The 13,430-nt window shown below is 34.8% G+C and overlaps 1 protein-coding gene across 3 annotated transcripts in view; it reads right to left on the reverse strand.

Annotated features, from left to right (window-relative positions):
* Zranb1 (zinc finger RANBP2-type containing 1) overlaps positions 1-13,430 on the reverse strand; it is a 48,138-nt gene that overhangs the window by 21,616 nt on the left and 13,092 nt on the right. For 2 of the 3 annotated variants that reach the window (XM_027929991.2, XM_071610827.1), the window contains exon 2: positions 10,265-11,118. In XM_027929991.2, coding sequence (XP_027785792.1) covers positions 10,265-11,081 — 817 coding nt within the window. In that variant the 5' untranslated portion in view covers positions 11,082-11,118. Of the gene's footprint in view, positions 1-10,264; positions 11,119-12,720; positions 12,893-13,430 lie in introns of all 3 variants that reach the window. The other variant, XM_027929989.2, reaches the window with a different exon arrangement.

Raw genomic sequence — 13,430 nt, forward strand, 5'->3', positions numbered from 1 at the left:
AAAATAAAATATTAATTAAAATAAGCTGGGAGTGATGGTGCATGCCTATCATCCCAGCAACTCAAGAGCTGAGGCAGGAGGATCAAAAAGCCAAGACTAGCCTCAACAACTTAGTGACACTCTCAGCAAATCAGCCAGCCCTTATCTTAAAAACAAAAATAAAAAGGGATGGGGATGTAGCTCAGCAGTAAAGTATCTCTGTATTCAATATCCAATCCAAAAAGAAAAAAGACAAATGTTAATTACAATAAACTGTCCCACCAAAAAGGGAAAAGAATATTTGCAATAAACATGACTGGTAGTATTTTAATACGCATATTATTTATAATTATATAGCTACCATGTAACTAGTAAAAAATCACAAAGAAAATAAAAGACATGAATCAACAACTCACAGACAAAATACAAATGACTAATAAAAATGGGATAACTTGTTGCCCTTAGTAACAAATAGTCCTCAGAGAGAACTCCACAGGGAGTCTCATACTGCTGGCTAGTAAGCAATAGGTTAACTTCAGTTCTGAAAACTCCTCTTTATATTTCACGTTCATTTTTTAAAAGATGAAAACATTTTCTCTGAAAATATAAGGTTCAATGAATGACAGATTATACAATATAAATTTCAACCATTAAAAGTAAGTAAATAAAAAGACCGAAAATACACAAAAATTTCCTCCAGGCAGTGAGATTATAAATTCTTGTTTGTTCATAGCTTTTCTTATATCGAAATATTCTATAATATGCACAGTCTACTCTATTAAGAAAAAAAAACCACTAAACTCATACATTGTTAGAGGAAGCCAGTAGAAATTTCTAACTTTGACTAAAACAAAAAATATTATATCCATGTCTGTTGACTGATGAACAGATAAAACATGATATACATATACTGGAATATTATTCAGTCTTAAAAACGAAGGGAATTCGAACACATGCCAAAATATAGACAAATCTTAAAGACACTATGCTAAGTGAAGTAAGCTAGCTAGTTATAAAAGGGCAAATACTGTATAATTCATTTGGCATACTTAACTACTCAAATTCATAGACAAAAAAAATGTAGTTGTCAGGGATTGGGGTGGGGAAATGAGGAGTTACTGTTTAATGTTTTGCAAGATGAAAACAGTTTTGGAAATGGATGGTGATGATGGTTGCAAGACTACATAAATGTAAATGTCACTGTTATACACTTAAAAATAAGAGTGGGGAATAGGGAATAGTCAGTGGTAAGATATATTTAAGGCTATAAATTCAATGCCCAGCACCATAAATTAAATTGAAATGATAAAATGTATGCCATGCATATTTTACCACAACTAACTGAAAAAATCTCAATGATACAAGGGTATTATTCAAAGATATTAGAGATACTGCACTCAAAACTATTTTACCCATGTAGTATTCTTCTCACTCCTTTAAAAAAAAAAATATGTTGGCATACACATGTAATCCCAGCTATTCCAGAGGCAAAGGTGGGAGGACCATAAGTTCAAGACCAGTCACAGCAACTTAAACCCCATTTCAAATTTTTAAAAACTATTTTTAAAAAGGTCTAGACATGTGGCACAGAGACAGAGCCATGCCTGGTATTGGGCCTAGGGCTCATTCACCCATAACAAAAAATAAACAACAAAAAAAATTATACAAATATATATAGAGAAGGGCAGGAGAAAATACTATTGAAGACTCAACGAAACCTCCAAATTCAAATTGAAAATCATTCTACAAAACTAGACTCTTCAAAAATCCTAATGTTATAAAAGAGTAAATTTTAAAAAACGGCACTGATCTAGATTAGAGACTCAACAGATAAAACTAAACACAATGTACTGTGTATTGACTTTGACTAAATAGGATGGAGGCAACAGTATTACTGAAACTATTTGTGAAACTAAATATGGACTTAAATTATTAAACTTCCTGAGTGATTATACGTGGTTATGTAGAAAAAATGTCCATGTTATTGGAAAACACATGCAAAAGTATTCTAGGGCAATGTGTTATGATGTCTGCAGCTAATTCTCAAGTGTTTCAGGAAAAACGCACCAGTGAGAGTGAAACACAGACATCAAATGTAACAAAGTAGTATCTGGAAAATCTATGTCAAATGTATGTGGAATTCAGTGTGTTATGAAATTTCTCAGAATAAACAGCTGATGGTGAAAAGTGATTATCTCCAGCAGGATTGGAGGTGAGGAGAAAAAAAAGGAGAAACTATTACATTTCTTTAAATTAAACTCAAGTATCTATTCTTGGTATTTCCCCCTACTATAATAGACATAATTTAATAAGACTTTCCAAATTTCCTAATTCAGTATTATCATTTATTAAGTCAATGATGTAGACTCAAATGTCAGTATCATATAATCAAGAACCACAAGATACACTCTCTTTCTCAGCATAGGAGGCACACACTACCATTTGGCAAGGCTGTGTAATCAACTGTATTTTAGAAACTGTGTTTTAGCATACCAGAGACAACCAGAAGATCAACTGCTAGGGTTCTATCCCTGCCATCACCATCCATTTGCCTTAATAGACACACTATATTCCCAGAAGTTTTCTTTTACTCCACGTACCAGGAAATATTTTCAAATCCCAGAATAAACTGCCCAGCATCGGTTAATTATGTGTATGTTTCCCTACAGGTTAGAATCTTTTATATTGCTGGAAATTTTCTCAATTCATTTTGAAATCATAACAAACTATTATTTTATATCCCAAGTTCCAAAAATCAAACAAGACAAAAATAACCTAAAGGTAATATTCCTTCCATGGTGCTAAAAGTAATTCTACTACCTATTAATATGAATTACCTTGAACAGAGCACAAATCTACAAGCAATAATGTGTATAGTGAAAAGATACTGCAATTTTTATAACTATACACACACACACACACAAACACACTTCTCTCATTAGAGTATCAGAGTTAACCAAGGACATACAAAGCACTGCCAGCATTTCTAGGAGTTGAGTTTCCTTTTATGGATACATTGCCAAAGATTTGCTAGAAGAGTCTGCATATATTTTAGACTCTACTAGAAATATTTAATACAGTATTTTCCATCAAATCACATTTGTTTTATTTTGGTTTTGGGGTTTTGTTGTTGTTTAAAGGGAGCAACTGGATAGTTTTTGCTGTTTTGTGTACTGGGGATTGAACCTACACTGAACCACATCTCCAGTCCTTTTTATTTATTCATTGATTTTATTTTGAGGCAGGGTCTCCCTAAGTTACTGAGGGAGGCCTCAAACTTGTGATCCTTCTACCTCAGCCTCCTGAATTGCAGGGATGACAGGTATGCACCGCCACGCATAGTGTATTTGGATAGTTTTAAATGTAGGAGACTATTAGTAAGATCCAAGAGCTACCTTTTACCTGGCTCTTCTTTCATTTATATGTAAAGTAATGTATTAAGAAAAACAACACTGGGTTATGGCTCAGTGTAGAGTGCTGGCCTAGCATGTGTGAGGAGCTGGGTTCAATTCTCAGCACCATATATAAATAAATAAATTAAGGATCCATCGACAACTAAAAAATATATTTAAAGAAAAAAAAAAGAACACTACATCAGAAGAGTATCTTTCAACAGAAAACTCAATTTGGCATCAATATAAAAACCAAAGTTCATAATCCAGCATTCAAAAAATAACCATAACTTAAATCTAACAAAATAGTGAACAATTTCTCTAGCTTCCAGAAAATAAGCTCTAAAAATTATTTACCACAACAAAGATCTGCTACTGAGCCACCAATATGGAAGTAATATGACTGCAATGCAATTTCACAGAACAGGAAAAATTCTTAAAGATGAAAAATAGATTGCCCAAATGGCTCTAGTATACCAAGCTGGAAACAAGCCAACACAAACAAAGCAAAAAGAATAGAAATGCCACATTAAAAAAAAAAATTTTTTTTTAAAAATCAAGTTCAAATAATGGGGCCTCATCCTGCAATGTTGTAAATTATTGGCAAGTACAGATCAACTTAGGCCACACATCAATCAGCTTCATGTAGGCATATTTATTTTGCTGACTTAAAGTCAAGACTGAAAACAGTAATATTCACAGGCATAAAACATTATTCAAAAGTTCCAGTAACAGTGTTCCTTTCAACCACAGCTAGCAGATAAAAGCACCTCTACTGCCTTTGTCTAGAAAAGAGTGAGGACATGGTTACTTCACATGGAGCGAGTCAGTCTTTCTACCACAACTTCTTTCTTTATATTACAAAACAATTAACTCAATCCCGCTAACAACTGGTGAAAGTGAAGTAAATGCTTTCTGAAATTGTCGAATTAAGATGGTATTTGTTGGGGGTGGGGAAAAACAGCTATTTGTATTTATTTCATATAGCTTCCCTAACAAATCACTTCAAATTTACTAACTTCAAACAATACCGACTTTTTCTCTTACTGAGAAAAATCATAAGTTCAACCTGGGTCTCATCAAATTAAAATCAAGGTGTTGGCAAGTGTACTCCTCCTTCAGGAAGCTGTAGAACATCCTTGGCTTTTCTTCTAAAGGCAGCTACCCTCACTCTAAGCCCATAGCTCTGAATTTCCACTTCTCCACTCTCACATCTCTGGTGACACACACTCTCCTCTCTCCCTCTTTGACTTGTAAGGAAAAAACTTTGTGATTACATTGCCACCTGGATAATCCAAGATAATCTCTCATCTCAAGATCCTTTATTTAATCATGTATGCAAAACTATCTTTTGCCATGTAAAGTAGCAAACCAATAGTTTCTGGAGATGAGGTTGTGAACATAATTGGGAAACCACATATTATTCTATCTGCCCAGCTATTTGAATCAGTCATGTCAATCACCAAAAAACCCATAGGGTACACTGGGGAATGAACCTATAAGACCAATAGTAGGCAAGAACAAAATACAAATGTGGACACTAATTCATCTCATTAATATGTTTTTCAAGATACTTACTATGTGTATCTTTTTTGTTTTAAGAGAGGGAGAGAGAGAGAGAGAGAGAGAGAGAGAATTTTTTAATATTTATTTTTTAGTTATTGGCAAACACAACATCTTTGTTTTGTATGTGGTGCTGAGGATCGAACCCGGGCCGCACGCATGCCAGGCGAGCGCGCTACCGCTTCAGCCACATCCCCAGCCCCCTACTATGTGTATCTTCAGATAAGGCTTTGATAAAAATATCTTTGTGAAGCAGATCAATAACTTCTAAAGCTAAGGAGAACTCAAGAATAGAAGAAGCCTCCTATTTCTGCACAATTTCTCTCATTTCTACAAAATCATTTGTATGTCCAGAGTTTTCTCAAATTAGAAAATCTTCCCAAAGATGTCTTAAATAGGTAAAATCACCACAGGAATTTCATTTTGTTTTGACATAGTACTTTTGATATAAATCACCTTTTAATCACAAAAGTTCATAGTAAAACCATCTCCCAAAACTAACTTAAAGGTCAACCTAATTTCCTTTGGACTGTACTATCCCCTTTGTTTGACCAGATGTGAATTTCAAAACTAAGAATTAGCTGGGTACATGACGCACATCTGTAATCCAGCAAATGAGTAGGCTGAGGAAAGAAGACTAGCAAGGTCAAGGCCAGCCTGGGCAACTTAGTAAGGTCCTGTTCTCCAAATAAAAACATAAAAAGAGCTAGGGGTGTAGCTCAATGAAAAAGAGCTCATGTGTTCCAATCCCCAGTACAAAAAAAAACAAACTAGGGAAAAAATATCAATATACAAGGTTACGTTTTACAAGTTTTCCAGAGAAAGAAAAATAACACCAAAACAACCTTAACAATTTGTTTTCTTGAGAAAAACCTTCAACTGACAAATCGCAAATGTCCATCCATACACATTTGGGGGGGGGGGGGGGTACTGGGGAATTGAACCCAGGAGAGCTTGACCACTGAGCTACATCCCCAGCCCTTTTTTATATTTTATTTAGACACAGGATCTCACTAAGTTGCTTAGGGCCTAGCTAGGTTGCTGAGGCTGGCTTTGAATTCACGAGCCTCCTGCCTCCGTTTCCCAAACCACCAGGATTAACAGGCATGCACTATCACACCTGGCCCATATACACAATTCTTAATACAGATACCAGAACAAATCAGAAAGAATATTCTAAAATGTAATAAGCCCAGGCATTGCCAATTTTTGTTAAAATGAGTATAGCATTTATGATGGAAAAAAACCTTCAGATATGTTTAATACTATTCACATGTAGATATTTCTACAGTTACATCTGACACTCTAACATGGATACATTGCATATGACATAGTACACAGGTTTCTAGCAAAGGGCCAAAAATACAATTGGCATCAATATGGAAAATACCTCAAATACTAATTTTCAACAAGTTATAAAAGAAGGAAATTAGATCAAATCCAAGAAATATTTTCATAGACAACCTGACAGAAAAAAAAAAAAAAATCAATTCCAAGATAGTTTCTATATTTTAGACATGTCAAAATCTTGGAAGTGTGACCAATCTTGCTCAGAAGTGATCAAGATTACAATTTTCATGATTCCATTTCAGCCTACTCCTCCATAAAAGAGATTCTAGTTTAGCCCACAAATCAGTGATTCTCAACAGAAAATATTAGTGCACAGTATAGGTAACCCCAAAACTTCAGAGCACCAGAAGGCATCACTGATTGAAAGGTGCTCATGCTACTGCTACTGAGCAACCAAACACTTGAGCATAAAAATTCCAGTTTCAACACGTACCTACTATATAAGCTTGATTCTTCTGTGTTTGCATGTATACATGTACCCACATGTATATGTGTGTTTGGTGGAAATTAAACTTATGGCTTTGTGCTTGCTTGACAATCATTCTACCACTGAGCCACACCACCAAGCCCTTAAGCTTGTAGGGGTTTTTCTTCTGTTATTTTCTTGTGGAGCTGGGGAGTGCACCCAGGGCCTTACAGGTTAAGCAACCAAGCATTCTACTATTGAGTTACACCACAGAGCTTATTATTTTATTTTGAGACACAGTCTCATTTTGCAGTCCAGGTTAGTCTTGAACTTTGGATCTTCCTGCCTGAGCTCCTGAATAACTGGGATTACAGGCATGCACCACCATGCCTGGTTTAATTCTTTTTCCCTATACCTTTAACACCCCTCACCAAATCTCAACTCCTTCACATTTTCATTAGCAGGAGCACTAGATGAATTAAATATAACAAAGATTACTGAAAAACTGTTGTTTAAGAAGCAAAACAAAATTGGGGCGTGTGTCAGTGGTAGAGAGCTTTGAGCTGGATTAGATCCCCAGCACAGTCAAAAAAAAAAAAAAGTGAAAACAAAGTGCTAACTATGAAGTTATAGATCCAATGACAATACGGTTTCATGTAAAAATTTTATCTGATACAACTTTAAGTTAAGAAACACATAGAATGACTTTTTTAAATCAAATATTGCCATCAGTGCAAGTACAAAGATGAAGAAATTTAATGTTAGAAAAAAAAAACCTTGACTTCAGATTCTCTTCTCACGAATTGTCTGGTAATGAACTAAGGTGTCTCTACCCTTAACCACTAAAAAACTATTGTACTGACTACCTCAGTGTTATCCTGACAGCCAAAGAAAAGTAGAGTTTGCTTTACTGGGTCAAGTCCAAGTAGTCTGTAAAGTGCAAGATAGAGACAGCTAAGAAAGCAATGAATCTAGAAATTCAAAAGAGTGACAGGATCCTTACAGGTCTGTTTGTTCAAACCTCGGTTTCTAAAAAGCCTTTTCACTGGTTAATAAATATCTGATACACAGCAGGCACTGTTCTAGGCATTAGGACATAGCTGTGAACAAAACAGATAAAATTCTTGATACTCAGAGGAAGCTTAAATTTTAGAGGAGATACAAATAATAACCAAAATTACCAAATGTACCAGAAAGTAACTGTTAAGAATATAATTAAAACTGGGAGGGGCTGGGATTGTGGCTCAGTGGTAGAGTGCTTGCCTAGAATGCACGAGGCACTGGGTTCAATCCTCACCACCACATAAATGTAAAATAAAGATATTGTGTCCACCTAAAACTTAAGAATATTAAAAAAAAAAAAACTGGGAGCAAGGAGTATAGGACAGGGATGAAATTTTAGATAAAGCAGTCAAGAGGATCTCACTGAGAAGGCACCATTTGAGAAGATTCAAAGGAGGCAACATAGCAAATCCTGCAGCGAGACAGAGATTCATCTGTTAAAAGGAAAGTGAGCCTGGAGCAGTGGTGTACGCCTATACTACCAGCAACTCAGGAGGCTAAGGTAGGACAATTGAAAGTTGAAGATCAGCTTCAGCTACCTAGAGAAACCCTATTTCAAAATAAAAAGAGCTGGGGATATGGCTCAGTAGTAAAGCACTTCAGCGTTGGAGTTGGGGGAGAGGTGGCCAGAGGGGAATGATTCCAAACAATAACAAAAGAAAATCGATGTATTAATTAAGTAGTGCTGCCATATTCTCTCAGTACAATGCTGTCTATCCAGTGGGAAGGGCAGACTACAGTGAGTGCTGAAGTGAGCTCCCTGAAAACACCTGGCACCAACAACAGACATTCCAGAGTCAACTGAATTTAAATTCTCATCTCTGACTTTACCATCCTAGCTCCCAGAATCCACTTTTGCTGATGTCAGGTTTGCACTGCCATCCTCCACAATCCTCTCACCACATAAAGATGACTGGTGAGAAACATACACAACAACTAGTAAGAAATGCCCGTTCAGTACTACTGATGCTTAGTTTATTTTTGCTTTCTCAACAATTCAACTTTCCTCATTCCATTTTATCAGCTACAAAGTTGGCCTGAGGATGGAATTTTTTTTTCCAATTTTAAACAAGAAAGTCTTATAATTTACACTCAGTATACAATTTGATGCTTAGTATACATACTTTGAAAATTGCTTTTTAAGGCTTCAATAAACCATAATATCAAGCGATTCTCAACCTGAGATTTACTTAATTAAAAAACTATAAACCTAATTCCTAAAAGATTCTATGACACCAAAATGTTAAGAATCACTAAAAATGAAGTTTAGCTCATTTCTATCTGTAAACCTATGTGTATTTTAATATCACCATGTAGTAAAAGGATGCATAGTATGCTAAAGCCTGAAAATATTATTTTGAGAGTGTTCCAAACCATTCAAGTAATTAAAGGTCATATAATGTAAATTCCATTTATATGAAATATCCATGATAAGTAAACTCAGAGACAGAAAGCTGACTGGCAGTTAGGGAATGGGAATTTAACTGCTTAATTGGTACAGGATTCCCTTTTGGGGTGATGAAAATGTTTTGAACTAAACAGAGGTAGTGGTTGCATACCACTATAAATATGAACAAAACTGAATTATTCACTTTCACAATGGTGTGGTTTGTTATATGAATCTGATCTCAATAAAATCTAACAGTAAATAAATCCCTTTTGTATCTCCTAGTTTCTAAAAATTTTATATATTAACATCCAATCTACTCAAGATATGTGTGTACGTTTGTTACCTTTTATAATGAACTACAGAAATAATCCTTGAAACTATGGTATAGTACAGAAAAGTATAGTCTTAGCTTTTGTATTATATCACAAATAATGAACTCTCACAAATAACTATGTCAATAACTGGATTAAAACCCTGCTCTCATGTCTTTGTCCTTTACCAACTATGACCCAGTAACTGGGTCGAAAATTTCAAATTTCCTTACAAAAACATTAAAAAACACAATATACACAAATCATGATTTGAACTATAGGATCAGCTGGCTACATGACATCTGTTCCATGAAGTTTGCAAACGTTTACTACATGGCATTCATGTTAAATTAACATCAGCACTTTCAAGGTCAATATTATGTTTGTTCAACTTCTTGGAGTCACACATTTTTGTGATATTTTTAACATCTGACTAAAGCCTCTCATCACAAGATGCTCACACTGTTTACAAACACTGAGAAATAGCAGCTGGTGTTTCTCAGTCACATCTTGTTACAATAAATAGAGAAGCAGTTTCAAACTCCAGGTATATTTTTCTAACAATGTGTAAAAAGTTTGCTTTAACCTGAAACTTCTCCCCTAATGATACAGAGACATGTACACAATTAAATGTATGCAATTTAGCACCAAATTGACAAGATCACAAATATAAATTCTTGTGTATGAATACTTTTGAGTACAACTATCACACGGAATGAGCTCAATATTACTATTAACCCTGCTTCATTTCATGTAATTTTTAATACTTTTTCCCATCTCAATTTTAAAAATGCAGAAAAGAGAAACTTACCCACACAAGCATTGAGGAATAGCCAATCAGTCTTTTTCATCCTGTTTTTAATTTGCTTTAGTTTTTTGAAGTCCACTTCAAGTTCCTCCTTGCTGCCAACAGCACCAGCCAATTCAATCCTTTGAAAATCCATTTTAACTTCAGAGTCTCGTTTTGTAGTAGGAGGTGATCTTCTTTGGCTATTACCACCACTACTGCAGCTTCCCCTCCAACGAGCTCTATCTTGCTCATTTATTATTGAAGAAGCCTCTTCAGTCTCTGCCAACTCTATTGCTTCAATATTATTAGGTCTGGGATGGTCACAAACAACACATTTTTTAGCCTTGGCCCAGTTTTCATATGTGCAAATAGAACAAGTCCAATGCTGGGTCCTTGTGTTCAGTTTATTTCTATCATTGTATTCCTCACAAGAATCAACAGAAAAAGCAACTGGTCTTGAGCCAGATCCTGAGGATTGAGGAGATTCTGTGGGACTCCTGGTCCTACGCTGGGATAAGCACTGGGTACATCTGATTGCTCTTGGCCAGTTCAAGTATGTGCACATGTGGCATGACCATTTATTTGCATTTTCCATACTGTATGAAGACTTAACCCTTGGTCTTGCACTAGAGTCTGGACATATCAAAGGACTACTTCCTCCTTCGGTGCTGGAAGGATCCCAATCTCTACCAACATCACTTGAACCACTTTTAAACGGATCTTCTGTAATAATTGTTCCACTAGGTCTTTGGGCGCGACACATAGTGCATTTGATTGCAGATGGCCAGTTTTCATACGTACAATATTCGCAAGCCCACTTAATTCCACGTTCTGACATTGTGCACTTCTTGAAGTGAGTTATGTCAAGCAGGAAGCTATAAATAATTAGGACATGGTTATTAAAAAAAATACTAATTCCACCTCTTAAAATCTGCCCCCAAAATAAATGTATCCTTCAACTTATAAAATATACATTAAGAGGAATGTAAGATTTTAAACTAAATTGTTTTACTTTTCTTTTTGGATTTCCATAGAGATACAGGGGATAAATTTCCAAAGAAAACTCTTTTCCAAAGAAAAAATCTCAGGATTTAATGAAATTGTACTCTGGAATGCAAGAAATAGGCAGGAGATAAAGACACTTATTCTAAAAGGGGAAGAAATTAAAACATGGAAGTCATAATAGGAAAGCTTGGTCATAATTTCAGCTTGGTCATCACCATCAATTTAGAAAAGTATCCAATAGTTAAAAAGACTCAAAGGAAAAGCATACAAAGTAAATAATACCTCAAAACATAATCATTCTCAAATTATAAACAACATAGATCATGCTATCTAGATTACTATAATGTTTGATTCACGACTACAGAAGATCAAAGTAATCTCTATCCTCTTTGGTATGGAAGAAAAGCAGCTTAAAAATATCAATTATTCACTGCTTTTAATTAGCACAAATAGAAAAAAAGACATTGAGGAGTAATCATCATAATTAACAAAGTAACCTTATAAAATAGATTGTTTCTTGATATCCTGTATCTGAAAAATCTAGTTCTCTGTGGAGCACAAAAAGCAAACCCATGGGCTAAGGTTGTGTCTCAGTGGTAGAGAGCTTGCCTAGTACATGTGAGGCACTGGATTTGATCTTCAACACTACATAAAAAATAATTAATTAATTAATTAAAAAGAATGCCTTTAAAAAAATCAAACCCGTATTACCAATACTTGGGAAAATCAAATTGATAGAACATTTCTTGAAATAACTATCAGCATAATCATGCCAATATAATTTTGACTATTATTTAACATTTGAAATTTTAAAATATATTCAAAATTCAACTCATACTAAAATATATTCATTATTTAAAAGTTTCTAGAATCCTACTGTGAGCTTACTAATTCATAAATAAAGAAATTTACATGGCAAGTTTAAACAATGAATTACTAGGGATCAAACCGGGGCCTTGCACATGGTAGTCAAGCACTCTACCACTAAGCTACATCCCCAGCCCCAATTAAGACTTCTTTAATGGCTTAAATTTAGACATTAAAACCAATGTTTTCATTTCCTTAAATCCTTTCTTTACTCATCTTAACCGATTTTTCTTTTTCTTTTTCTTTTTTTAGGGGCAGGGAGAACATTGAGACAGGGTCTCACTTAAGTTGCCCGAGCTGGCCTCAAACTGTGTGATTCCCTACCTCAGCCGCCCAAGTAGCTGGGATTAATTACAGGCATGTGCCACTAACCTGGCTCCCACCAATTTTAAAGTAAAAAAGAGAAAGAAATCATAGGTAGAGTAACAGATACTTTTCCCTCTCTTTCTCAGGGATTCTTCCCAAAACTGGAAAGCTGTCTTTTTACTCTGGAAGTCTTTTATGTTCCTGCCTGCCAAGCCCACACCCCATGTAGTGTGAACTCTAAGACAACTTCACTATTAGAAAGGCTATTATTTAATAGCTAAAATAAAAATCACACTTACTAAGGTTTTAGTTTCCATGCTATAACCTCCACCTTGCACATGGTTAGAATAAAAGCACAGTTATAAATCAGACCAAAGACAAGATTCAGTCTTCATGCTGGCTCAGATTCTGACTTCCTCAGGAGATACTGCAAAACGTGATAAGTGGTTCTGTCTGACTGAATAGCTATTCCTGTAAAGGAGACCAAAACTGAATTTCACTTATAGCCTGCTAATTAATCCATAAGTATTTTAAAGGCTTAATTTTAATCAGTTCTATTTAATTATTCTCACTTATTTTAATAAGACTATTACATTTAAATTTTTATTGAACAACAATAAAAATAGCTAATTGATTGGTCAGCCAAATTAAATGAGAATGTTGTTTTTCTATATAATTTAAATGTGTGTATACACACAAGCACTAATATTATCATTATTTGTATTACTGAGTGGGAATATGATGTGGTATATCCAAATAAGAGAAAAGCAAAAGAAAAAATTGATTATCTTTGAAATCTTTTTCTCCTTCAGTAGTTTTTGTCTTTGCTTTTGCTTTTTTCCCCCTCATACCCAGGTAATTTAAATTTCTTACTTAAGACTTTTTTAAATTTAGTTTGTACACAGAGACTACTCGCAATCTGACAGCAATCCAAATATGTATTTAAGAGCAGGGAACGATAATCATAAGCATTCATAAAGTAGACAGTAGAAATTAAATGGCAATTTTC

This window comes from Marmota flaviventris, chromosome 4 (genome assembly GCF_047511675.1).
Source record: "Marmota flaviventris isolate mMarFla1 chromosome 4, mMarFla1.hap1, whole genome shotgun sequence".
NCBI lineage: Eukaryota > Metazoa > Chordata > Mammalia > Rodentia > Sciuridae > Marmota > Marmota flaviventris.